This window comes from Podarcis tiliguerta (genome assembly GCF_965153285.1).
Source record: "Podarcis tiliguerta genome assembly, chromosome: 1".
Taxonomy (NCBI): domain Eukaryota; kingdom Metazoa; phylum Chordata; class Lepidosauria; order Squamata; family Lacertidae; genus Podarcis; species Podarcis tiliguerta.
Genome location: NC_139534.1, coordinates 102,432,808 through 102,460,367, shown reverse-complemented (window position 1 = coordinate 102,460,367; position 27,560 = coordinate 102,432,808). Strand labels below are relative to the sequence as shown.

The window sequence follows — 27,560 nt, the reverse complement described above, 5'->3', positions numbered from 1 at the left end:
CCCGGAGTTAGCAATAACCTTTGCTACCCACAGGGCGCCTCGATGCCACTTAAATAGAAAAGGCGTCTTCTGAGTTTAACGACTCAGTGGCAGATTGCAGGATTTCCCTCCTCCACTAAATGTCTTGGGTTCTTGTTCCACGGGTCACGCTTCGCATGGGCAAGTAAAAGTGAACTAGGACTTATAGTTTTTGCTCCATCAGTGAATTACGCGCACACTGACACCCCAACACACCCACAGCACAGCTTCTCGTCCTCCCACTACCGGTACCACCACTCCCCAGGATCGACCGAACACGCCATCGATATATTTAACAGGGATTCCCCCCCTCCTTTGCTGAGTGACTCCAAGTGACCAACGGACAAGGCAACTGAGCAGCTGGTGGGTCCTTGCGTCTCCTCCGTCGCCTTCAAGGCAGGGATCACGCTTCTGTTGTGGGTAGAAACGAATAAATAAGAACAACCAAATTCCTCCATAAATCATTCCATAATTTATTTGATTAAACAAATTGCGTGGTAATTGATGCGGGAGGCGGTTTGTTTGTATGTTGGATTGTCTGTTTGGGGTTTTCAGACGAGGAGGGACGCATTCGTTTCCACAAAGCAAAGACAGAACTAAGAGAAATTAACACGTAGCCTTGAAACTGTTGGTTTCTGATATAGGTGGGCAGAGAACGCCGGGGGGGGGGGGCCGAGGCGCGGTGTTTGGGGTTTAGAGGGTCTCCAGCCGTTGTTGGACCACAACTCCCATCATCCCTAGCTAGCAGGACCAGTGATCAGGGATGATGGGAGTTATAGTCCAACTGGGTTGGCGACCCAAGTTTGGGAAACACTGCGTTAGAAACTGCCCACACGTGGAGTGTGATCTTCAGTTGTCACAAGCACATACGTGGGTGGGGAGGAAAGAAATGCGAAAGGTTGGAGTTAAAAACCAAAGGGATGCAATTCAACGAGAACTTAGAAGCATGCTTACATACCCTCTGAATTATCACAGGCTACTTTGGTATCCTATTGCCATTTACTCGCCCTGCCCCTTTTACACCCACGCACTTGAGAACTGAGGATCGCATGTACAGTATACAAAAGCCAATGCAGTGTAATGGTTAGAGTGTCAGACGAGGACCTGGGAGACCACGGTTCAGATGTCCACTCAGAGGTGAAGCTAATTGGGTGACCTTAAGCTAGTCACCGTCCCTCAACCTAACCTACCTCACAGGGCTGTTGTGAGGATAAACAGGTGGAGGAGAACCATGTATGCCGCCTTAGACTCCTTGGAGGAAAGCTGAGATGGAAATGTAGCAGATAAATTTTAAGTAGGGAAATGTGTTCGTCTTTGAGGTGTCACAAGACTCCTTGTTTTTTGTTGAAACAATCTAAAATAACTACCTCTCTGGAAACGGCTACATTATCCCAGGAAACCTGATCACAACCCTCTAAATTAGGCCAGTAGAATAATTTTCGTATTAGGAAGGCGGGTTTCCTGGAGAGAGCGTAGCTGCAGAAAGATTTAGACCTTCCTTGCTAAGACGTCAGTCCTGTCAAGTTGGTTCCCAGTCCATGAACTCAGGGATTGATCGTCTTAAACTAAGAGTGTGCTGCAGATTCACTACAGGACAATTCTCCAAGTTGGGAGAAGAGGAGGAACCATGACATTTAAATCGAGGTAAAAACTGAGTCACACACACCCATCCTACAACTACCTCTTTTAATGGAATCTTCTGAGCACCAACCCCTTAGTCTCATAGTATTTACTAGGCTATTAGGGTGACTAATTTCAAGGTGCTGAGTCTTACAGTCCTGTGGAGCTGCTGGAAAGTGGTCGTAGTCTGCAGATTATCTGGGGCTTTCAGATTTAATTCAGCCTGCCTACACACCCAACACATACTGAATAGATGCCAACACCTACACAGAAGGTAGCGGAGGAATATTGTATTTTATTTTAAGCCTGCTGTAGATTAATCGAGGAGGTGGGTATAAACTGCGAAATAAACTAGTAGCAGGTTCTTAAAAACCACGCACTGTTGTCTGCGGAACGCTCGCCCACAGTAAGCTGGAACAGTCACTTCCAGGGGTGGGGAACCTGTGGTTCTCCAAATGTTGCTGGGCTACAGCGCCATTATCCCTCACCATGCTGGTTAGGGACGATGGGTGCTGGAGTCCAGCCGTATCCGGAGGATCACAGGTTCTCCACAGACTGGTTTGTCTGGAATATGCATCCAGTTACCGTCGGTAGCCTAAGTCTAGCTGTGTTCCAAATGCGCTGGAGCCATTTAGGGGGAAAGATCGTCGGCAACTTAGGCAGGAGCCTTGCTATTCTTCTGTCTGAAATAGGCATTGGGCAGAAGTAGCAGAAAGGCCTCCCCTTCTCCAGTTTGCTTCTGTGTAATCCGACAGCCATAAAGAAGGCTGATCGCCGAAGAATTTATGCTTTTGAATTATGGTGTTGGAGGAGACTCTTGGGAGTCCCATGGACTGCAAGAAGATCAAACCTCTCCATTCTTAAGGAAATCAGCCCTGAGTGCTCACTGGAAGGACAGATCCTGAAGCTGAGGCTCCAATACTTTGGCCACCTCATAAGAAGAGAAGACTCCCTGGAAAAGACCCTGATGTTGGGACAGATGGAGGGCACAAGGAGAAGGGGACGACAGAGGACGAGATGGTTGGACAGTGTTCTCGAAGTTACCAGCACGAGTTTGACTAAACTGCGGGAGGCAGTGGAAGACAGAAGTGCCTGGCGTGCTCTGGTCCATGGGGTCACGAAGAGTCGGACACGACTAAACGACTAAACAACAAAAATCCGACAGCCGAATGATAAACTGATACACTGAAGAAGAAATCGGTGCTTTGCATATTGTAAAGCGCGCTTAAGTTTGCAGGAAGAGGGAAAAGGAACTGGAGATAACAGGATCCAATCCAAACCCGCCGCTTTAAAAGAGGACCATTGGGATCTTCTGTGTTTGAGACAAAGATCTAGTATATCTGAGGCGAAAATGAGATCACAGAAGACTGGAAAGGGGCAATAAATATTGTTATCTGGTGGCACAAGCGCCAGACACACCTTTGCAGCTCCTTCTTAAGCCTGCCTCTCTGTAGACTGCCAGGTAGGAAAGAATGGCAGGAATGGGCCATAGAGGAAGGGTAGGGTAGCTATAGATATATCTGGAGCAGGAAAGGGACACAGAGTAGCTGAGGGGCTGGTGAGCAGGCAAAGCAGTTGGAAACCAAAGAAGTGACGGACTAGCTGTAAAGAACTGCGCCCCATTGTTCCTTCGATCAATTTGTGCCCAGAGCTCACTCAACAAACTTACTTTGAAAGAGTCCCTACTCCGAGCGATATGAAATGTTGCCAAAGTGACTGGCCATGTGCAGAGTGCTTTTCCCACTTCGCCACTGAGTTGCTGCATACTTCCCGGATAAAGTTCCACGGGATGGGGTGGAGATGCAACGTGAAGCCATGGTGGCGCTCGTCAGGTGTGGGTCGGGAAGAAAGGGTGGATGGAAGGAATAAGATAAGGGCCTCCGAGCCTGAAGGACTTGAGCTCGTAGTCCTTTGAAAGCCCTGCCTGCTGGGCACTTGCCCGCGAGTCGTCCAGGGGCAACGCTAGTCACCTACTTTCCGAAGGAGAAGGCGATGCCAAGAAGGCAACTGGAGCACGGGGACCGCACTGTGCCTCAGTGTCATGGTCTCCTTCACTGGTCACTGTGTCATGGTCTCCTTCACACGTATGGCGCCCCATAACTTATTGACTGCAACTGACGCCCCGATGTTACTGCTTCATCACTAGAGCGCAGGTGGCAGGTCATCTGACCTGGAGCAATGGCTGTCAGTGGAGCGAGTGTGGGGTCACACATTGCGCTCCCCAGTAAGTGCGCAGCTACAGTTAATGAACTGCAGCGGGGAAGAGTCGCTCACCTTGTATTCGTTTGAGCTTTGCATAGAGACCTAACAGACCTCTCTACCTCTTGCATGAATTATTTCCACTGAATTATTTCCTCTCTAGCCCTGCATATGTACGTATGTGCCCCACGCATCTGGTGAAGTGGGCTTTATTTCATAGAAACGGATAATATACATCTATATTAACCCTTTCGGTTCCATATTCGGTTCCATTCTCTTTTTTGCAGCAGCATGAGGAGGCTGTATTCGTCTCCGGTATCACGTACAGAGAAATCACGTGGATGTGCAATGTATGTGTGAACCAGCCCCTAAACGAAACAGGAACCCAGTATTAAAATCTGACCAATGAGACTTAGCTATCTTTAGAACTACAGCCCATAAACCCAGTTAGACCCATTCCCAAGGAAAGTGTTCACAACCACATTTTGACTGTTCACCCCGGGGAAGCAGCCACTGACTTCAATGCCATATAGTGTATTTATTGCATTTATAGCTCACATTTTTCTCCGAGCTCAAAGTTGTGTCCATGGTTCTCCTACTCCTCATTTGATCCCTACAACAACCCTATGATGTTGGTTAGGCTCAGAGGCAGTGACTGGTCCATGGTCATCCTGTGAATTTCACCGTCGAGTGGGGAAATTTGAACCCAGGTTTCCCAGGGCCTAGTCTGGCATTATAACCACTACACCGTGCTGGCTCTGTTAAGTAGTTGGTGGTATTCTGCAGAAAAAGGCTGTTTCCCTGTGGTCCTGTTGGGTTTTTCTTGCTTTGTTTTGCTGGCTGACTTTTGCTCAAGGAGACAGTGCTTGCTGGAAGCGCATGTTTCCTGAGAGACCCTGGAAAATTATTATTATTATTTATTAAATTTGTAAAGGTAAAAGTAAAGGGACCCCTGACCATTAGGTCCAGTCGTGACCGACTCTGGGGTTACAGCGCTCATCTCGCTTTATTGGCCAAGGGAGCCGGCCTACAGCTTCCTGGTCACGTGGCCAGCATGACTAAGCTGCTTCTGGCGAACCAGAGCAGTGCATGGAAACACCATTTACCTTCCTGCCAGAGCGGTACCTATTTATCTACTTGCACTTTGACGTGCTTTTGAACTGTTAGGTTGGCAGGAGCAGGGACGGAGCAAAGGGAGCTCACCCCTTCGCCGGATTCTAACCTCCGACCTTCTGATCGGCAAGTCCTAGGCTCAGTGGTTTAACCCACAGCGCCACCGCGTCCCAATTTGTACACGGCCCTAAACCCACAGATCTCAGGGCGGTTCACAACATAAAAACACAAAATACACAACAAAAATAAAAACAAGGACAACCCAACTATCCCCCGCATGCAGAGTCAGACCATGGGCTCATCTAGCTCATCTGGAGGTGACAGGAGACTGTCCCAGCCGAATGTGGAGATGCTGGGGACCTGGGACCTGGAATGCAGCTCATGTGCCCCATCACTGAACCACGGCTCTTCCTCAATCTTTCTGGGCAGGTCCCTAGCCCGAGAGAGCTCTTGGCCAACCTTCTGCTGCGCGGCAGCAAGCAGCACCTCAGCCTCTTCTCTGCTTCCTTCGATTGTTTTCTCTTTGGTGCCTCAGGAATGTAGTCATATCTAGGACTGACAGACAAGGAAAAGCGGTGTTTTGTTCGTGTGTGCGTGCGCGCTGAAGATTTCACTATCTTGCCGGGAGAGTTTTAGCTGTTAACTTTCCGAAAAGGTCCTACTTTAGACTCCAGGCGAAAACATTTCTCTTCTCCCAGGCCTTTGGCTAATTAAACCATCTATGATCTTTTAAATTGCTGTGGGGGGGGGTATTGTTTTTGTTTGTTACTATGGTATGCATTTTTGTGTTTTTTGCATTGTAAAGCGCCCTGTGATACTCGGGTGGAGGGCGGTATAGAAATTTAATAAATAATAATAATAATAATGAAATAATAAAGTGACTTATTTTGAACGCAAATGTGGGGGAGAGTTATACTGACCATAGAGCATCCTGCTTCGCCGGCTGGAGCGTTCACCACCCCCAAGAGCTTCAAGGCGGACTTAGTTGTGCCTTCATTCTTACGGAGTAGCCTCCCCGCCATCTTTTTCCTTTCTTCTTTTTAAAGCCTTCTTCTGGCATCCAACAGGTGCATTGAGACTGAAGCTTCTGCGGACTGCAGCCCATTTCGTAAAATGCAGGAACTGCCCTTGGTATAGCACTGTGGGTGTAGGAAGGTGGAGGCCAAAATTAATATCTCTGCTTTATTATTCGCTGGAATAAATAAATATAATTTTTCGCAATGAACTACATCCTTCCGGGATCCAGAACAAGCTTGTCTATAATGCATTTTTATGCTTTAAAAACTCTCCCCATTTCTCTCCCTCTCCCTTTTCTTTTCTCTTCATTTTCTGGCTTTGGTATTGCCTGATTCTTTAGCCATGAAACGAGCTACTGCAGGCAGCAGCAGCCTATTTCGTTGGATGGGTGAAGCAGTGGTATGGGTATAGAGACGCTCTGAGCTGAAGTTCGCATAAACAGGTGAGGTGATACACCTGTTCCTGGGCTGTGTTACTTCAGCCCAAACTGAGAACTAGCAGAGAGAGATACAGAAGCATGCTGCTTTCTGGAGCGTTAACTATGTATTAATTAGATGTATGAGAACACAATAAGAAGAGCCTGCTGAATGTGTCTTTCATGGCCTTCAGAAAGCTCAGACCACCCTTTTGGTTTCAACATAACATGCAGCTCCAGGTTACTTAGGTTGCTTATATCCAAAGACGAACAATCTAAACAGGACAAGCCTATTGGCCCACGATGACAGTCCTGATGAATTAATACGAGATGCCATAGGAGCAGGACGCAGGTGCGTTTGAAAGTTCTTGCCACAGTAACCTGAATGACATTGCAATCTTTAAAAGATTACTTAGAAGGAAGAGGTCCCATCATGATAGCTGTGCACCACCTCCAGTATCCAAGGTGAGATGCCTCAGAGTGTTAGCTGCTGGGGAACAGCTGCTATTGCACTCACGTCCTTCTTTGTGAGCTTCTCATAGGGTACCATGAGAACACGATGCTGGACAAGATAGACCTTGGATATGAGTCATCAGGGTTCTTCTTCCTATAGTCTTCCGTTCAATGCGGACATATTTTCCACTAAGGCGTTTTGAAGTGGAATGTTAATGGTGCTTGCAGCCTTGATTCCGACTTTAATTCTCTCAAATGCAGCCCATTGCTTTATTGGGACTGTCCCAGATTCCAGAAGTGAGGAGTTCCAACCTCATTTTTTCTCTGAAAAGTTTACTCATGGAGTACAAGCTCAGAATCTCTACTTGAGTACAAGGGTATCAGGTATGTGGATTTCACAACCGGAGCAGTGGCAGATTTAGGGCAAAACTGGACCAGGCAAAAACCCACTCGATAGAATAAGCGAACAAGCAGGAAGACCCTCGCTCCCCAAACTCACAATCCGTTTACCACATTTTGAAGCAAGTGAAGTTGTACCCATAAAAATAGCGGGTAGCGATAATACCATTAAGTGAAGTAATTGCCGTTAACTTAACCATCGAGATAATAAAACAACACCATTAAAGAGCAGAGTCTAAATTTGCCAAAGTACGCCACTGCACCAGAGAAGCGTATGAGAACTAGAGAAACTCTTTCTCCACTTCCGGTTCCAGGTACCTCGAATGAGGCAAATCACATCGAAACCTTAATATAATAGGGGGAAGACCAAGACCCCCTATAAACGTATGTGGAAGCAATCACATGGATTTTCAGTGGAAGAGACTATCAGTTGAGGTCAAACAAAGCCCGCTTCTTCCAAAATCAATGCTAAGCCACAGATCTTTTGGGAAAGTGAGGGTGGCACTCATTCCACAATAAGTCCGGCTCAGTCCATTGTGGCTACTCCCGCCAGCGGTCGTTAAGACTGCAGCCTCAATAGAATCCTCAGTTTGCAATTTGGTCAGGACTCTTCCACTTAAACCCGCTTCCCCAGCCCATTTATTTGAACGAGTGGTTCTAAAAAGAGCTCAGAATCGGAATTCGTTCTCCCTGTTTCAGTGGCGCTCAGGGAACTGTCAGCGCAGAACTTCCGGGCAGAAGCCTAGGCCCCCATTCAGCAGACTGAGCAGCAGGTTCCCTGAAGGCAGTCTTGGGTCGTTTTGGAGCGACGTCTGGAAACACACAGAGTTCAGCATCAAAAGATGAAGGCCGGCTTCAGATTGTCCAGAGTCTAGGAATCATATGAGACTGACATCCACCCTAAACTGTTTGCTCCCATGAAACAGAGAACCCTTGGGGGGGGGGGAGCCTGAAGGGATGGGTGAAGTCCAACCTCCGTGTGTTTAAACGTGGTGGCTGCTCCTCAGCCGAAGTCCAACAAGGTTGGCTTGCTTTGTGAAGAAACCTGTTGGAAAGGCGGAGGGGGCGCGGGGGGGGGGGCGCTTCTTGAAATCCAGCCTCTGCACAATCGGGGAGAATTGATAAAGTGTTCCTGAACCCTCCCAGCTGAAAGGAAATAAATGTCTTGGGAAGACGTTAGGCGAGACCACTCTGGTTTAAGGGCGTTATTCATTAAGTGCCTAAGCGGGTGCTTAATTTAAGCAAGAGCGTCTCTAGCATTCACAGCGAAGAACGCCATCTTAAGCACACTCACTTTGGAAGGAAAGTTTCCTAAGGAGGGGTTGACCTCTAGCCAAGAAATCATCTGTCGGGGGTCTGAATTAAGCGCCTCATTGAGGCCTGCTGAACAGCAAGACCTTGGTCCTGTTTCTATTTCGGGTGCGGCCGGGGAAAAAATTAAAGCCAACCTACTGCGTTGCGACTTCTAAGAGATACCTTGTTTTATTAAGGCTTTTCTCTCTTTATTTATCTTCCTTCCTTCCTTCCTAGCACAGAGAAGCGCCTCCATTCCTCCCAAACCTTTGTAGAAATACCACTTTCTCATCCACTCCCCCCCGGTCATTGTGGCTCCTTCCTTCAGGGGGTCCTTCACGCGGCAGCCCCCAAACGGCCTTGTCAGTAGAATCCACAATTTACAATTTAGTCAGAGCTTGCCCATTTCAAGCAGCCCCTCTCCGCCCCCGCTTTTAATGGCCAGTTTTCTCCATTCACTTGGAAAGCGCTTGGCAGCTACACTGAAGGGCGGCAAGGGGAGCCTGGGGGGGGGGGGCGGGAGGTGGGAGGTGAGCTTTCTCCGGAGAGCCCCGGTGAGCTCCTTTCGAGAAACGACTCCTCTGAGTCCCCGCCATCTGGTGTGGAGGAGCCTGGAAGACGCTGCAGGTTCGGGGGGCGCCGTCCGCGTTGAGGTTGGCACCGTTTGAGTAAGGAAGTCGTCCCCTCTTCTCCTCCCCACCCGCCCCCTTTCCACCCAACGTGGAGAGTTATCAGTCGGATTCTGTGGGGTCAAACTATTGAAGCCGTCGGACAGTAAATCAAAAGCATTTCGCAGACACCGGGAGTGGGGGGGGGGGGAGGAGGTTTGGGAGACAGTGACTCGGGCATGGGCCGAGGGGGAAATCCTTTAAGCAGGCCAAAGGCATTGCATTTTTCTCCTCCTTTCTCTTTACTTTTGCATTCCGCTTCTTCTTTTTATTGACTGATTGGTGCTAATTCAGCCAGGTGAAAGGATACGGTGTGATTAGGCTAGTAGCAGTGAGCACCGAGAAGGAAGGCGTCAGTGGTTTGTGCAAAGACAGGCTCCCTCCAAATTTAGCTGGAAAGGGAGATTTCCAAAGGAAACTTTCCTCCTCCTCGAGGAGGAGAGATTAAATTGGATTGATTAGCTGTGGGAAAGCAGATAGCCGATCCGGAGGAGCGTGAAAGGGCTTGCCTCTGACAGCGCCTGGTACTTCGGGAAGTAAACCCGATTCACTTTAGCGGAACTTAATTCGGTTTAAGAGGCAGGCTATGAAGACACGCCCGGCTTTCCAAATCCGAATTAAAATTAAGAACAAGCCGCTCTCCGCTCAATCCCCACAGGTCAAATAAATTTTACCAGGGCTACTCTGGAGTAAAGGTTAGTGCCACCCGTTTACTCCAGAGTAGTCCAATCCGAGTCCACGAAATTGCTAAGGAGTCGGTCCACCTTATTATGGGCATTGTAACGAATCGATCTGCGGAAATGTTCCATGGTGCAAAATCAAAGTTCCCTGATGCTGGAGGTCAGTTTTGTTTTTTTTTCAAGGGAAACTACTTCCAATACCAAGTAAAGCTGCTCAGGAACGGGGTGGAAATATAACGGGGCCCCGTAAATCGGCCTCGGTTCAAAGCCTCGGCTCAACTGGTTTGGGGCTCAGGGTGTATCATTGAAAATCTTCCCTCAGGGGGCGATCCACCTCCTGTTTAGTTCCATTGCAAAATTCCCATTTAATTCTATGACAAAATTCCCGCATGACACTCACGTGAAGATAGAATGATCAAACCATCCCTATCTGGAATAGCCAAGTCCCACCGTGGACAGGTATTCCCTTTTCCTCATCAAGAAGATGGTCACATTAAAAAAAAAAAAAAAAAAAACTTAAGAGCGCACACCTAAAGGGGAGCACATACGAAATATCCACCTTTCCACCCCAAGAGACACTCCCAAGAAAATATTGGAGTCGAGCGGGCGTGGGCTTTAGAAGATGATGAAATCCACACTCCTTACAAGAAATAAACGAGAAAACAAATAATATCAGTGCATGCAGGTTGTATATATCACAAAACAACAGACGCATCTTCTCCTGCTCAAGAAGGAACTACCTTGCAGTACACGTTGGCAGATTCGTTTAATTGTAAGGAAGCCTTCGAGATCCATATTTTCTAGTAATGTGTATTTGTGCGTGAGTACATCGTATGTGCGTGTGCGTATCCTCTGTCTCTAATGCACCCTAAAATGTTTACTGAACAATCCTAATGGTTTGAGCTGCTGCTAGACATTTTTTAATATATATAAAATGGTAAACAATTTGGATGAGTAGAGTGAACTGAGTTCAGTTCCTTAAAATGATCAAGTTATTGAGTATATAAAAGTAGGAAAAGGAGGGCGGAATCTAAAAGCCTTTATCCTGTATCTATATAACGTATTTATTAAAAAGTTGAGATGAGATATTTTCAAGAAATCAAAAGAGTCATTAGTACAACCAAATATTATAAAGTCTTTGTACTACAGCTTGAATTTATGACCGTAGCAGATATTGAAATTCACCCCTCAGTATTTTAGCATACTGTTTTGTGACCTTCTAACTAGTTTTGGTGTTACTATGTGTTTTGCATTCTCCTTATAATTATTAGCCGAACAGTCATGAAATCACCAATCACTTCTAAAAAAATACATTTGGGAAGGGAAAGATAACTTTCGATTCCCCAGTAACTATGTTATTTTAATCACTTCGGTGAATAGATTTCCCCCAAAAAGCAAAGAAAGAAATGGCGCATTAACTCAGAGGCGAGCAGAACGGCCCCCTTTCCCCTTCCCAGCATTTGCGTCAAAACAGGGCTCAGAAGTGCCCAGATTTCTAAGTTTTAAAGTTTCCCCTTTTCTTCACGAATCCAGAAACTCCCCGGAACCCAAAAACAGATACTCTCTCCGATGCGAAGAAAACTTCTTGGGAACGAAGTTTCCTTTGGTTTCCTCCCAGGAAATCTATTTAGGGCGGTGCGTTACTTGTACCCGGTTGACACACGTGAAAGTTGTTTCCACCGTAAGCGCCGCGTCAGATCTTAGCCTAAAGCATCCCTGGCCCTATACACCTCAACGTGGGGTGTGGGTCCGTCCCATTCATTTCCACGGCATCGACTTCCGAGCGCGCTTGGGACTGCAGCGTTAAGGCGGCGGCTATCTGTAACTTGGCGCCGGAGAAGTCGAGGGGGAAACGGAGGGGCTGATGGGGGGGGGGGGGAGTTGCTGCAATTATATTGGCGTGGAGAAGCTCACCTCTTGCCGAGCGGCAAAGTATAATCACCGCGCAGGCTTCGACTTGAAGGCTGTGAAGTCTCCTCTGTGGGCACCTACTTTTCTCCTAAGCGCTTTCTTGCCTCCTCAACGAGAGGCTCCCAATTGAAGGGAAATGATCCTTAGGCACTAATATCGAGCCAGTGACAAAGCGACTGGCCATTTACGCCGCCACTTTAGACAAAGATATTTAGTTATTCCCGGGTAGCTGCAAGTGCACTTTCGCCTTTATTTATTTATTTGTTTTAAAAGCACAACCCCAGCCGAGAGACGCCAACATATTTACCAGGGGCAATTACTTAACTGTTAGGACCTAACTGTTATTTGAGACTCTCTTATTATTATTATTATTATTTAAAACAAAAAACAAAAATCCTACCAGGTTAATTGCCCCCCTCCCTTGCCGTGCTATTTCCTTCAGCTTGAAAGAATCGCTTTATTAAATTAGGTGCCAACGCTCTAGGCCTGGGTGAGGAAGGGGCTGAGTTTCCCCTCCCTACTTCGCGTTATTTTCCTTTTCTTCTTTGCCCGCCCACCGCCTTTCGCCTTCCCTTCTAACGATGGGATTCTTCCCTCCCTTCCCTGCGGAACTTGCGCGTGTTAAATATCGCTTGGAGCAAAGGCGCGCGCCCCTGGATCCACGAGCCGCCTAAGCAGACCTCTTTGGAACGGAGCCATTCTGAAGAGGCAGATCTGACACACCCACGCATGCCCATTAAAATCAACCGGGGAAATCCTCCACCCGCTTGAGCGGGGCGTGGGATCGTGCCCCTCGAGGCTCCCTTCCCCCTCCCCCCCAGCAGCAGCGCGCCTTAACCGGCTTGTGGATCGTGGTGGAGCCGCCTTCAAGCCTCCGTCCCCCAGGCAGCTCTCGATTTCTCTTGACACCGAGGTGGCCGCAATTAGGCTGAGCGGAATATTAGGAAATGAAAGACACAATTCTCCACTGGCAGGGTGATGACCTAACAGGTCTTTTCCATCCCTGGCGCCTCTGATTCATAAATAACCCGAGAAGCTGCTTTTAAGCTTTAGACGTGGCCCGGAGGAGTGCGTGACACGGTTCCTATTGGAAAATAACAAACGGGCTCTTAGCTTTAATGTGTTTTCCAGCAGCCCATCATCCTTATACAATTGCTTTACACACATTTCTATCCCCCCACCCACCCCGCGCAACATCCCCCACCCCCACCCCAAAGTTCCAGCTTCCATCTGCCTGCGGAGTAACGAGCTAGACAAAACGATCAGATGATTGCATGTACAGAGAACATATATTTGGCGAGGCGCGGGCGGCGCGGGCGGGGAGGGGATGCGCTCGGAGCCTCGGACAGATAAGCTTCCTATAGGCTCTATAGCTTATGCCTCCTAAGCAGCGCTGATAAGGCACAAGTAGTTTGCTCTAGACAACCCTCCGCGCCTCTCTCGAGGCTCCGTCCAATGTCTGGCCAGAGAGCGGATTCCTGCCAACTTGGCGATGTAGGAACGCTCCATCCCGGTGCTATTTCACACAGAGACTGTTCTTTTCTTCCTCGGGTGCTTACGAAAGGGAGGCGGGGGCGGGTGATGGTGGTGCTTGGTGGTGGCTAAATCCAGTCCTTCAGTCCTGACCTTCCTCGTTCAGACTGAGGTAGGAGGAGGAGGAGGAAGAGGAGGAGGTGTGGGGGGTGAATGGGGGGAGCGTGTGGGGCGGTGGGTGGGTAGTTGGGTGGTAGTGGGTAAAGAGGGCTTAGGATCCGAACGGGCTTCCTTTTTGTGAAACTCGCCCACGGGCGGGGCGGGGGAAGGAATAAAGCTCCCCCCCCCCCCAGCGCGCCTCTCCCAATCCTCCTTTCTCCATATTGGAACCTCTTTAGAGCCCCATCTCCAGCCTTAGGGTTCGATTCACACCCCTCCCGAACAATAAATCCATAAACCGATTGATTCGGGGGAGGGGAGAAGGCAGGACTTTCCCTTTCAACCGTTGCATTTTTAATTTTTTTAAGGCTTATGATATATACAAATTATATATATATATATTAAAAATAATAAAAAATAAAGGCTGAGTGGGCAGGTGGTTCGGGTGGGAAAGCCTGAGAAGTAAAGGAGGGGGGAAAAACTTAAAAGGTGTTTACCTTGTCATCAGCATGTACGCTAATTATCTCGGGCAAGATGTGGGGTTCTATTGTCTTGTTGCTTTAGTGCCTATGCCCCGCCTCTGGTGGCAGCCTAAAACCTGGCGTCTGGCTAAAACAAACGAAAGGCAGCTCTGAGCCTCCACTCAATCCAATTAAGGCGGACTTGGTCCACTCGGTTACGTGTTCATCCAACAAGATCGGCGTGGAGGCAACACACCAGAATATTTGGCAAAAAAAAAAAAAAAAAAAAAAGGAGAGAGAGTGAGTGAGAGAGAGAGAGAGTGAGAGAGAGAGTTTTGCCTCCCCTTTCCCTTTTTTTCCCTCCTCTCCCCCCAGCCGCCGAATCATGTCGATGAGCCCAAAGCATACGACTCCTTTCTCAGTGTCTGACATCTTGAGCCCCTTGGAGGAAAGCTACAAGAAAGTGGCCATGGAGGGGAGTAACTTGGGCGCTCCTCTGGCAGCTTACAGGCAGTCGCAGGTGGCGCAGCCGGCCATGCAGCAGCACCCCATGGGCCACAACGGGACGGTCACCGCTGCCTACCACATGACAGCCGCCGGGGTCCCTCAGCTCTCGCACACCGCCATGGGGGGCTACTGCAATGGCAACATGGGAGACCTTCCACCTTACCAGGACACCATGAGGAACAGCGCTTCCGCCACCGGCTGGTACGGGGCGAATCCGGACCCCCGCTTCTCCACAAGTAAGTGCTCGGAGCTTTCCCCCCCTTCTCCTTCTCTCTCCACCTTTCCCCGTGGCGCGGTCGCGCGGTCCCAGGCAGACGGGGGAGTGTGGGGCAGCAGTTAGAGCGGAGGTGCGCGCGAGGGGGAGCATTGGGCATGAAGCTGGTCTGGATGTTGCTCCCCCCGCCCACTCCCCCAATTTTTGTGTATTAATAATAATAACGACAAAAATTGCAACCGGTTTCTGACCTTGTCCTGGACTCCTGGGCTCTGGTCTGCTCCTGGCTTTGGCTGGGGGGAGTCAGGGGCATCTCTTGCGCCTTATGATTAATCTCAGCGGCTAAGCGCATTCACAAAGAGAGGAGAAGCGTTTTATTGGACAAATGTGGGTGGCTGAGACCAGGAGGGAAGGAAGGGACTTACGAATAAAGAATAATGCGCGCCCAGAAGAAAAGAAACCGTGTGAGGGAGCGCGCTTGGATATAGGAAATAATAAAATGTTTGGACGCCAAACAAATTGTTCAAATAAAACCCTAAGGCGAGAGTCCGTGAAGACGATGAGGGTCCAGTGGCCCTTTAAAGTGTGAATAAAAATTGAACAGGTGCGAAATGAATTGGATCTGCTTTAGAAGTACGAAGGCAGGCTCTGGACTATATCTAAGGGAATTAATAAACGGAAAGAACTAGTTAACCCATAAAGGATGTGAAAAGGGAAGGGAAGTAACGTTTATTATTTTTTGACAGGTTATTATTTTTTTGACAAATTACAAGGTGTAAAACAGCGTTGCAAAAGTGGAGTATATGGTTCTTAGATTATCCTTAGATTATCCTTTCTTAATGTATGCAGGAATGTATGTGTGAGGTAGATAGACAGATACGCATGAAAACGCTGGAATGTACACCCCAGCAAAATGTCCCCTTTCCTAAATTTGAATTCTCCTCGCTGGCCGTTTCTAGCCACTTCTCCAGGAGAATATTTTTTTGTTCTTGTTTTAGGCCGGGGGGGCGGGTTACAGGGTGGAGAACGTACTCTACAAAGCCACCAGATACATTATCCGTTTCAAATCCGATTTAGAAACGGATTTCTGCTGATTTTTCAGCATCTTGCGCGTTGACATTTTCACCGGTATCAATGTAAACTGGTGTTAGTGTTGTGGGGATTTGACCAGATGTTATTGTTTAGCATTTATTATGGTTGTTGTTGTTGTTATTATTATCATGTCTAGGGACGTGTCAACCATGGCCTTTTCCCCCCCTTTGTGGATCTTGATCCCGATAACCGGATTCGGCCTCCCGGCGCGCGGGCCGAGCCCGCTACCCGCGGGTCTGCCGGAGTCTCTCCTCCTAGGCTTTGCGCTTGGTTCCGCTGATTAACGCTCCTTCCCCCGCTGTTTCTCCCTCCCTCCTTCCCTCCCTCCCACAGTCTCCCGCTTCATGGGCCCGTCGTCGGGGATGAACATGGGCGGCATGGGCAGCCTGAGCTCGCTGGGCGACGTGAGCAAGAGCATGGCCCCGCTGCAGAGCACGCCCCGTCGGAAGCGCCGCGTGCTCTTCTCGCAGGCGCAGGTGTACGAGCTGGAGAGGCGCTTCAAGCAGCAGAAGTACCTGTCGGCGCCCGAGCGGGAGCACCTGGCCAGCATGATCCACCTGACGCCCACGCAGGTCAAGATCTGGTTCCAGAACCACCGCTACAAGATGAAGCGGCAGGCCAAGGACAAGGCGGCGCAGCAACAGATGCAGCAGGACGGCGCCTCTTGCCAGCAGCAGCAGCAGCAACAGCAGCACTCGCCCCGACGGGTGGCCGTCCCGGTCCTGGTCAAGGACGGCAAGCCCTGTCAGGCGGGCTCCAACACGCCCACGGCCGCGGCGGCGCTCCAGGGCCACCACCAGCAGCAGGCTGCGGCCACCGCCATCACCGTGGCCTCCAACGGCGCCAGCCTGGGACAGCACCAGAGCCACCAAGCCAGCAGCGCCGGCCAGTCGCCAGACTTGGGCCAGCACGCGGGAAGCAGCCCCTCGTCCCTCCAGAGCCAGGTGTCGGCTCTGTCCCACCTGAACTCGTCCAGCTCGGACTATGGGACGGCCATGTCTTGCTCCACCTTGCTATATGGGAGGACCTGGTGAAAGGGGCCGCCCCGACGGGGCCCACCACCTCGTCCTTGTCCGACGGGCTGACCCCTTCCTTTTCTTTTTCACACGCACACACACACACGCACACAGAAACACACACAAATACACGCACCCTCCTCCTCCTCCTTTGACTTCTTCCCTTCTTCTCCTTTTTTCTGCTTTTGTTTTTGTTTTTAAAAAGAAAATATCAGAACTGTGGGGTGGGGTGTTGTGTCCTTGGGACAGACGAGAGGACCAGAAGCAGACTTCTTAAGTTGTGAAATGGCTGCCGTGTTGCTGAAGGCCCGCGAGCGTTGCCTGGAGGAGTTTGGTGGCCCCTGAGACCCACGATGGACCGTGTGCCCGCGGCGTGAGGTGGATCTCCAGTGGACGCTTGTATGTACAGATAAGAAAAACAAAAAAACACCCTCGGGGCGAAGGGTGGGTGTTTTCTCCCCTCCCTCACCGCCCCCCAAAAACTTTAGCGTCCCCCCTCCTCCCCCACAAACACACACTCTTCAAAAACAATTCACAGACGGAGAACCTTCGCTGGCCTCCAGCCCAGACGGTGGATGGAAACGCGGGTGCTATCACGGCTTAGCTTCCCCTTCCCCCTTATGTTCGATGTGAACCTGTAGCTGTATAATGCTGTCAAAAACGTTGGACTAAACCCATAGTTTTTAGTATCCTGACTATTTTGTTGATTATCAAGCAACGATCTACCAAACAAATCAAAACTTTTAAAAAATAAAATAAAATAGGAAAACCCACTTTTTAAAAAATATATATGGATGTCCACAGATCGGTGAAATTATTTGGCGCACGTTTATCTTTCTTTCTCTCTCTCCGCCCCTTGTAACTTATGTAGATATATTTGGCTTTAAATATACTTCCTGAGGAGCTTCTAATAAATTATAAAGATCACTTATCTTTCTTATTGCCCTTTGCTATTTCCCCAACCTTCCTCTCACCTCCAAAAAGAAAAAGAAAAAAATGCAATTCGGGAGCCGAATTTGCGCCGTGTAAGCTTCCTTCCCAAGGCCCGTTGAATTCAGCGGGGAAAGCGGCCCAGGAAGGACGATCGGGTCCACGTTTCGGGGAAACTGGTCAGCACATACAGATATAGCATCGATTCGTATATTATATTCCCTATTAACTAGAGAATACGAGGACAGGGAGTCCTGCCCGAGATAAGTAGCAAGGCACGGAGACAAGGAAATCCAAGTGGCGTCATTCGCAGAGGAAAGACAATATTTGCAGACCCACTAATCGAAATCCCAAAAGGGTGCTTTTAAGATGCTGTTAATGCAGGGAAAGGAAGCTAACGAGGAGCGTACTAACAGGGTTGGGGGGTGGTGGATATCAAGTCTTTGTAAAGAGCGTCCAGATTTATTAACTTGTAAAAACACCATTTCTACAAAGGTTTCCTATGTAATTGTATTTTAAGGAAAGTACAGTCATCTTATTTATAATCAAAATAAAACGATAGTTTATTGTGCACGAGGTGTATCGTGTAAATTGAATTAACCTTGAAGTGCGCGCGCACACACACAAAGTGTATTGGGGGGTGTCTGAGATATATATGTGTGTGTGTATACGCATATGCATATATATATATCGCCCTCCCTTTCCGATTTTCAACATTTGTTCGACTTATTGGGAGAGGGCACAATATTCAGGCCAGGTAGATTTGTCGGTGGCTGCGAACTGAGAACAGTTGTATAACTTTCCCGTTGTTTTAAGCCGGTAGAAGAAGTCACGACGTCACGAGCCAAGAAACAGGCGGCGCTCAGAAAAGGAGCTTCCAGGGAGGGGGCGGGAGAGCAAAACGAAAATACTTTACATCTAAGTAAAGCGGCTTTCTGCCCATCGGACATCAGAGAGTTGTAGGCAGGGGAGGAACAAACCCAAACCCAAAGCAGCCTGCGAGGCAGAGCCCACGTGAAGCTCTCGGCTGATCGCGCTGCAAACAGCCGGTCTACGGGCATCTCTGGATAATGATCAGCAAAAGAGTTTAATCATTCTCTGCTTAGGAGCCCTGGCCGGATACGTAATCCTAGCTTGGCTTGATATATCCAATATATTTATATCTGCAAGGGTGAAGGGCGCAGGAACCCAGAGAGAGAGAGAAAAAAGTGAAAATAATGGGGTGAGAATTGTACAGACAGAAAGGGCTTCAACCACCGCGCAAAAGAAACGGCTACACAGCCGAAGCAGAGAATCCGCTCCCCTCTAGGGCTGGTGGCGAGGGTAGGGTGGGGTTGGGGGCTGGGATCCAGGCTTGGTTCTTGATATAACGATATGTGCACATCTATGCGTCTCCAACTCTTCGTCACGTGTGTCAGCAGAGAGATATTAAATATTCGGTGCAATATGCAAAATGTAGACCTCTTGTTTACAGAGGGAGAGCGAGGAAGTGAGAGACTTTGGTCAAGTGCGGTAGAAACATTTCCAGCTGTTCCTTTCCCCCCTTTTCTAAATCAGGTCTCTCTTTCTCTATCCCCCACCCCCAGTCGCCTTTTATACCTCTGCGCTAAAATTAGCATCCGCGGAGCCCAAAATGGAGCACTCGAGGCTGTCATTTCAAACGCCAGTGTGTCTTTTTTGTGATTCTTTTTCTCCCCCTTCCTAAATGAAAAAGCTTCAAATAACTGCGCTGAGGGTCTTGGCAAAGGGAAATCAGCAGCGAGAAGCTCGCCAATAATAAATCTCTAGGTTTGGAGACACAGCCAGTAGAGTTCAGCTCTTGGAATTAAAAACAAAAACTTATTTAAATAACGTGTCCACAATTCACAACTCTCTTGTGTTAAGGGATCTCAAAATTTTATAGTTGTTTTTTCTCTCTCCTTTTTTCTTTCCTGAAGTAAATGAATTGTTGACTGAGACTGACAGGGGAAGGGAGGCGGTTATAAAACAGCATTCCTGAAGGTACTTTAGTAGTCTCTTGTCTCGCCCTCCCCATCTCGCCCCCACCTCCGCAGCCCTAAAGTTAGGCCTTAGAAGAAAAAACATGGAAACGTGTTTGTCCCGAAGAGCCTCGGGAAAATAAATGGATCGAGTTTATCTGGACGAGCTAATAAACACATATTTGGTGGTGGGAGTAATGACTGTAATGGATGATTATGTACACTGACTTATCTTACTGCGACTAGATTTAGTTTCGATTAAATAAACTGGCTTCCACTTTGTCTGATGTCGGCTTAGTTTAAAGTCTGTTTGCTTGTTCCACAGAAAAGGTGAATTCGTCTCTTTATAGGCCTCTAGAGTCCAAGCAAACACAATTCAAACTGTATTTACATATCAGTCAGCAGAAATGCAAACAAAACGGCTCTAGCAAAATTATAGTTCTTTCTCTCGCTTTTTCTTTTTTTAAAGAAATGACGTAATAGCATTGAGGTTTAATCATAGAAAAAGACTCCCCCCCCCCCGCATACTTTTGTTTGAACTGATGCAAGCCTTTATGGTTTCGTTTGTTGGTTTATTTTAAAAATATTTTTTTAAATCGAAATTTCCCTCCAAACATATTTTGAGAATTTGGACTAGCCCTACAATAAGCATAATTTCGTTTAGGGCCGAAGTTCCAGCTGCGATTGATTTGGAAGTGGACCATTCTTGATTTCAGGGAAATTCGTTTTTAAAATGAGTGTGCTTAATACTGCGTCCACAGGCTAAAATGGGCAAATCTGTATTACACCAGGGGTGGGGGTGGGGAATCACCCTGGCCTTGTAAGATTGGTGTTGCCTGTTGTGCTGAGTGACTGGGAGGAGAAAAGGGAAGGAAAGTGATTAAAAGTGGAACGATGGAGGAGAAAAACGAGTTTTTGGTGTGCATGGAAGTTCTATCCTTGTCTACATGAAAAAAAATGATGAGAGGCCTGTGGACTTTAACAACAACAACCACAACGGGCAATGGGATCTAATGGAGGCTGACTATTTTGTTCCCATCTCTTCGCCTGGACTATGATATGCGAATACTGGAGAGAGCATTCCCTCGCCTTATATCTATGGGATGTTTAATCAAATGGTGCAAAACGCAGCTAGAGTAGGACAAGGAGTTAGAATATATTATTCTATCCCCTTGTCCCACTCTAGCCACTGTTTGCACCATTGGACTCTAAACACCCCATAGGTAAAAGGGGAGGAATTGCATATAATGGCTCAGAGCTTCTTCATATTTGAGGATCAATATCAAGCCACCTTTTCTCTCCCAAGGTCTTCTTTGGTCTCAGAACCAGGTTTTGAGGTTTCCACGGATTGCTTGTTAAAGGGAGAAAATGTCACCCAACTCACCCATTGGAAAAAGATGGCCAGTTCCCTTCCCCCACCCCCTGAGTATTGTCTAGGAATCCTGCCACAATATCAGTTCTTATGAAGGCACAAATGTTGCATGGAAGTGCAGCTGGAAAATGAAGCAAAGCCCCAGAGAAAGCATCTGCCTGTAGATATATATATATGATCAGTCAGGCCAGCAGGTACACAAGGGCCTCGCTGGAGAACCAGCTCTTGTCGAGTCGCTGAGGGCTGCTTGGACAAAAGAGGACTTGGAGGTAAACACTGAGTGGCTCGTGAAGATGATCAATCCTTGTATGGTAAACTAGTTGGAGCAAAGTTGACAGCATCTTTCTTATCTGCCCAGTTGGTCTGCTGATGACTGGGGGGGGGGCGTGGGGGGGAAGAGGGGAGGTCACAGTAAATGGAAATATGATGTCTGTGCTATCAAACGGTTCTCGAAAGTAGAAATACTCTCGTCTATGGCAATTTGGTGATTAACACGAAATGGCTTGCGTTTGTTTCCCCACAACAGGCACAGAAGAGATCAGGTAAGGTCAACTCTCTCTCTTTCTCTCTCTCGAACATTTTATGTCCATTCCTCCTCTTCTCGGAAGCGGTGGCCAGGAGGAGATAAGGAAGGCAGGGGGCTTGATCAGTCGATGCTGGGACCCCGATCTTCGACGCACTTAACCACGAGGAAAGCTTTCAGTGGGACTGACTTCCTCGTAAGTGTGTCTCGGATAGGTATACTTATTTGGAGGCGAATTTGGCAGATGAGAGGGGGCTTCTTTCCACGTTCCTTTAGGGCGCTGAGTGTCAAGCTAACATAGCATTTGTGCTGGAAGAAAACAGCTAGGTGTGTATGCTTCGGATTTTTTTTGCAGCCGGGAAACGTTTGTCTGTCTATCAGCTTTGCTTGGAACGCTTGTTAAAGAGATAACTATTTTCTAGAAAGGACGGTGTCTGCCGTTTCTGGGCCCGCCTGAAGGGACCTAATCCTAATGGAAGGAAATTTGGCTTCATCAGCCTAAGGTGCAATGAGCTACCTTTTCCACCTTAGCACACACACACTAGAAGTCATGGTTTTAGTTGGATCCCTTCCTCCAGCCAGACTTTCCTGATTGTCGACACTTTTAGCTGGGAAGTAAGTTTCATTATGTCTGTGAGGCCTGTTTCTAAGGAGTTATGTGGGTCCTTTCCATGTTTCCGCTTGCGGGGTGCTAGCTAGGTTTAAAATGTGTTCACTTTGCTCTCCCCGTGGTCAAACGAGCTGCTCTCTTTTGCGTCCTTTTCTTGAGATCTAACGCTTCGTGAGGCCGCTTGGTTTCCCTTTGGTAACGTCACCAGGAAGGTCTTTCCATTTGGATAATTTTCTTCTGACTCTAAACGTTTCGAGCTCTCTAGGCTAGCCCAGAATTTTGCTGAGTCGGGATGTCGGAGGGTCACCCTTCTTTGCGTGAAGACGTGTCTTTGAAACCATAATGAAAGGATCCAGAAGTACGGACACCTTGATGGGACCTGTGGAAGCTGGGAGGCGTCGCGGGGGGACAGTGGCTGGGATGGTGGGGCTGTAACACCTCAGAGGAGTAACTGAGGTCTGAGACCTTCTGTGATTGTTAGCGACCTGCTAACCGACTTACTCCAAGACTCTTCCTAATCCGAGCTTTGGGTCGGATTTCTGCTTTTGTTTCTTAGCTAGAAGACACCCCCATCCTTATTTTTGACCTTTCCCTTTGAATGGGGCAGTACTGTTGCGAGTATAAGAATGGTTAAAGAGACAGGGACAACTCCTAACCCACTCCCCACCCAACAACTCAAGTTAAACAACCCAAGCCGCTTTTGTAGCTTTCTCTGTCGGCCGGCTGTTTTCAGGTTTTTTTTCCTGAATGAGGATGATGAAAAATTATTTTCCCATGGGGGTGGGTGGGTATGGAGTTCACTATTAGTGCTGAGATCCGTTTCCCTTACAAGTGGATGGGCAATTTTGCAATACTTGGGCACGATCCAGCCACAATCAGGCAGTAATCCTGTACCTCCTTTCCTGGCAGTAAAGGACACTGAACTCGATGGGAATTCCTTCTCGGTAGACGCGGATAGGATTATTTCCTTTGGATTTGCACTGAAATCTGTAGCTGGATCCAAAACTTGTTACCCGAGAGGGAAGGTCCTCTGGCTTCAGTGCGATTCCTTAGTAAGTATGTCTAGTGTGGCAACCTCAAAAGTAGTCAACATTGCCCCGATGGTGTCTTTAACGCGGACCAAAATGCAGCTGCATGGATCTGGTTTCCAACAGTTCTTCGTTTACTGTTTCTGTATGTTGATTTCGAGGTTACTAGTGGATGAGAAAACTTCTCACCCGCCCACTCCATAGCAGCTTAGGCCACCAGTCTCTAGGAAAGACGTGAAACTGATTTTAAGGAAATTTAGTTGCATTTCTCAAGCTGAATGAATGACTGCAGAATTTCTGAAGTGGTTTGGGGTAAAGAAAGCCAAGCGAAAAGACGTCGAAACCTCCCGCACCTTTGAAAGCATAACCCTCATCATAGTAAAATAAGGCCCTAATTCGACTTTCGGGTAGAATCTGGGTAGTTTCACAGTACTTCGCCGAAACAGAAAGCTGTTCAGAATAATCAGAGTTAGTCATTTCATGGAATTTTCAAACTAGTACCAGAAGCGCCTAGCATTTCCGCCGTAAGCGCTTCGGGTGCATAGAATTTCAGACAGATCTCTCTCTCTGTCCCTCCATCTTTCTCCCAGCTTTAAGAAAAGGGTTTGGAACTTTGGAACCATATTAGTCAATATCTTGTTGCGATGACTGGCGTGTTTTGGCAAGGACTGCTCAGGAGCAGCTTAAATGCAGAGGTATCACTGAAATCGAAACGAAGTTTTCCTGTCTGCCTTCCCATATTATACCGATATTTATGTAATATAGTTATAAATATGAATTTTGGACGGGCGATAAAGCAAAGGGCTAGTTTAACCATTTGCCAAGCGATCTGGAGACTTCAATCTTATGCACACCGACTTGGAGGCCGACATCCGTGGGTTCTACGTGGGCCAAGTGGGTTTCACTCGCCCACTAAAGTCAGTAGGACTTGGATTAATTTTGTCTGCATGGCGCCCAAAATCAGGTGTGTTAAACTCTGTCGAAGGTCCAGTGGTGAACAAGAAGTCGGAACCTCGCCTGGATAGAAAATATATTCTTTCGATTTCAAACCGTGTAAAACAACAAGCTTCCTCATATGAAGGGAAGCTATGCAGTTGTAGGTTTTTAAGTGGTATTAGCTTTGGAATAGTCCATCGTAACTTTATTATAAACTCTCGCTCTTTCCCCCTTCCCAACTACAAACATGAAAATAAGCACACTTCTAAGGCTACAATACTACCTGGAATTAAACTCTATTGAATTCAGTGGGTCTTATTTCATAGGTTTGAATTGTTAAAAAACAAGATTATAAGCACCCAGAACAAAGTCTTAACAAAAAAACCAACTACTAATTCCATGTTCGGGTGAGAACTTTCGGTCCTTCGGCTACACAGCTTCTACTAATTATAAGAAAGAATATTGTCTGTCCTGTTAACAAAAAAGGGGGTTTTTCTAGTAATATTTCCACTTATTAGAGAGTAAATATGGTCACAGCATGTTCAGGGTTTCAGTTAGGGGCAAATAACAGATGGTACTACAGCTCACTTCCTTCACTCCGGTTGACAACCCATGTCGAGAAAAATATTTGACCCCCGCCCCGCCAAAATAATTTAGAAGGTGAGGGCTTCATTCTGCCCCTTCGAAATCAACGACGTTTTCTTACAGATTTCTAAGCAAGTAGGATTGCAGCTCTGTCGTCAGATTCCATGCATAAATCTATCCGTTTAGTGGTACTTCCTGGCAGCCCAGTGTGCAGGAGACTGCATCCTTTCAAATGTCCTTACACCCAAGGAATTCGGGTCAACGTTGAATGGGCTGTAAGGCTTAAAGGTGCGCATGCGCTTAGGTACAGGTCTCTTCAAGTGATGCTAACTAGTGGCAAACCATATACCATCACCGCGATATCTTAGTTTAAGAAAAAGTAATCAAACCCAGAATATGCTTATAAACAACCCCTACTACAGCCCCTATAAACAGAAATATCTTGCTTTAGTTAGGATTGGGGCGGTGCATTTAAGAATGCAGGTTTATGTCGAAAGTAAGTCCCACTGTTTTCAATGGTGCTTATTCCCAGGAAAATATAAAAGGGTGGTAGCTTGTAACTGCACTTCTATGCACAATAAGCTTAATTAAATACAGTGGATTTAGCTTTATGTACGCGTAGGATAAGCTTGTGGATTATCTTAATATAAAGCATTTAAGCCGAAATCCTAGGTTTGAATTCTGCTATTTAGGTTTAACTGCATCGTTGGTCTGGGCGTAAAAGGACCACTTCCACTTATGTAATTCCATTGATGTTTATGGAACTACTCTTTACACGTTAGCCACTAACCCTTACCTACCCTGGTTTGTCTTAATTGATCTGAGAATGTAATAGTATACCCGTTTATTATAGTATTTCCGCAGGCTGTACAACCCTGAAAGTGAATCTGAACCCTGGAAGATAATTTCATTACACAACCACCCTTGAATAAATTAAGTGGGAGTACCTTATGTACCTTATATGCATATTTTAATCAGGTATACCACGGGTATGCATAATTACCGCCGTCTAATTGAATTTGACGCACCCAGCTATAGATGTGTGACATGTAAAAATATTTTGTCACTATATGCACATGAACTGCTTCCTGCAGATTCCAAATATTTTCATCGCTCCTCGTCATTCTGCGCTTGAAAGGGTCATCGTTTGGAGGAAAGAACCCCAACCCCCTCCTCCCTCCCTCCCTCCCTCTCACTCACTCTCTCACACACAGATCCCTCTGGTAAAAGTATTCATTAATATTCATAGTGTGGGCGATGGATCATTTATGCATCCTAACCGCGCCGCTACACACTTGTCCATTCTGAAGCGCACGAGTGGCACCGACCAATCAGAAGCTGAGAGAAAGCTGGACCAGAGTTCTAGCGGGGAGGAGGAGGAGGAGGAGGAGTGTGGACAAGATAAAGGAAGAAGGCAGGATGGACAAAAGCAGGAGGGGAAGGCAGGAGCGGGCATATGTCCGTCTTAAGTCCTACCAAACGGTTACATTTCTCACCCCTTGCCATTCAAAACTCATTTTCCAAGCTCCCCACGCTTGGAGAGATACCAGCTGCTTTCTGAAGTTGCCAGGAGGCCGCCGCAAGTTCCCTGCAAGGGCTCCGGGGACACTTTCTGGGGAGCATTGCTGACGGGGGTGCCAACTTGAATAAAATATTATTTGGGGGGGGGGCAGGTAAGCCGCGGCCCACATAATTGATCACAGGATGCGGCGCATGCACACCGTTTCAATGGCAATGCCCATCAACTTTGGCGGGAGGGACCCTCCAATAGTTTATTGGGGGCCCGAAGGAACATAGGCCCCTAGGAGTTGATTCCTATGATTGCTGACCAGTCTGACTGGGGAGACGGTTGGCAACGCGCAAGGGAGTGTGGTCGTCCGCGAATCCTCACAGGCCAGACCACGCCAGCCACACCACACATTTAAAGCACATGACTTCTGCAAAAGAATCCCGGGAACTGTAGTTTGCTAAGGTTGTTGGGAATTGTAGTTTTGTTCCCAGCTTGAAATGACTGGCGCTGATCTGCAGTTTGTGGGGGAGAATCTCTTGCGTTTCGGAGCCTTTTGGTACTTTCTTAATAAACTGCCTGGACAGGAAAGCAGGTCCATGCGCGTGACATTATTTTAGCCTCATCCCCGGACATTTACAATGGGGGGAGGGGGAGAATAGTAATGGCCTTGCAAGCCTGAGATAAATGTGGATGAAGCTCTCGGAAGATTCCCAAGAGTTTGAGGATGACGCCCCCTCTCCTGCAGACTCAAATCTTCCTTGAGGTTTATCCTGCTCTACCCTACCCCCACTTTATTTCCTCTTTTCTTACCCTCTTCCATTTATAGATGATAAGTTGTATGGGCAGGGAAGTAAGGATGCCACTGGTCAGCCCCTAGCAACACCAGGGTTTATCTTCCTCCTGCTCAATATTTGAGAGGGAGTTTTGGGGTGTGGTAGTCAACGCACATTGCCTGTTCCTTGAGGTTAGGAGCTGGAAATGGCAGGTGCGCGCGGGGGAGAGATGGAGATGAAGGGAAGGCGAGACGGGAGAGTGTTTGTGTTTCCAAGGCGCCGCCCCCCTCCCAGGCTGCCGTAATTATCTTGCTGAAATATTCTCCAGTGGCCAAAAGTTGCAAAATAAATCGACCTCTCCGCGCTGGTTCCAGAGGTCTGTAGCCATCATCCTTTTTTCAATACATTTTAAACAAGAGGCTCTAGCGAGCGACTCCGATTCAATACACATAATCAGTTTGGAAGTCTTATTTCCATTTGAAAACAGGCCTATTTGCAATCATGAGAGCCGGACACGCTGAAAGATACAGAATAACGTGCCCGGGAGAGGGGAAGATGGAGGGGAGAGAGAGAGAGAGAGAGAGAGAGAGAGAGAGAGAGAGAGAG

At 47.7% G+C, this 27,560-nt stretch overlaps 1 protein-coding gene and 2 long non-coding RNA genes across 6 annotated transcripts in view; 2 read left to right on the top strand and 1 right to left on the bottom strand.

Moving 5' to 3' along the window:
* Window positions 1-479: 479 nt before the first annotated feature.
* Window positions 480-14,258, bottom strand: LOC310683707. 2 transcript variants are annotated; one of them, XR_014514501.1, is made up of 4 exons: window positions 13,916-14,258; window positions 11,790-12,870; window positions 2,788-4,733; window positions 480-2,377 (listed from the first exon to the last, which is right to left on the bottom strand). It is a non-coding gene; the product is annotated as an uncharacterized lncRNA (long non-coding RNA). The 2 variants fall into 2 exon arrangements; XR_014514502.1 differs by lacking the exons at window positions 480-2,377; window positions 2,788-4,733 and adding an exon at window positions 5,939-6,089.
* On the top strand, window positions 9,147-18,209 carry NKX2-1 (NK2 homeobox 1). Of its 2 annotated transcripts, none has more exons than XM_083453292.1 (3): window positions 9,147-9,154; window positions 14,255-14,622; window positions 16,026-18,209. In XM_083453292.1, the coding sequence occupies exons 2-3, from the start codon at window positions 14,265-14,267 to the stop codon at window positions 16,724-16,726; spliced, it is 1,059 nt and encodes a 352-aa protein (XP_083309418.1). In that variant the 5' UTR covers window positions 9,147-9,154; window positions 14,255-14,264; the 3' UTR covers window positions 16,727-18,209. The 2 variants fall into 2 exon arrangements, with proteins under 2 accessions (XP_083309418.1, XP_083309417.1); XM_083453291.1 differs by lacking the exon at window positions 9,147-9,154 and adding an exon at window positions 13,116-13,431.
* A 3,184-nt stretch (window positions 18,210-21,393) lies between these two features.
* LOC310683692 overlaps window positions 21,394-27,560 on the top strand; it is a 48,944-nt gene continuing 42,777 nt past the window's right edge. For both annotated transcript variants that reach the window (XR_014514493.1, XR_014514494.1), the window contains exon 1: window positions 21,394-21,531. This is a non-coding gene — a long non-coding RNA (uncharacterized lncRNA). The remainder of the gene's footprint in view (window positions 21,532-27,560) is intronic.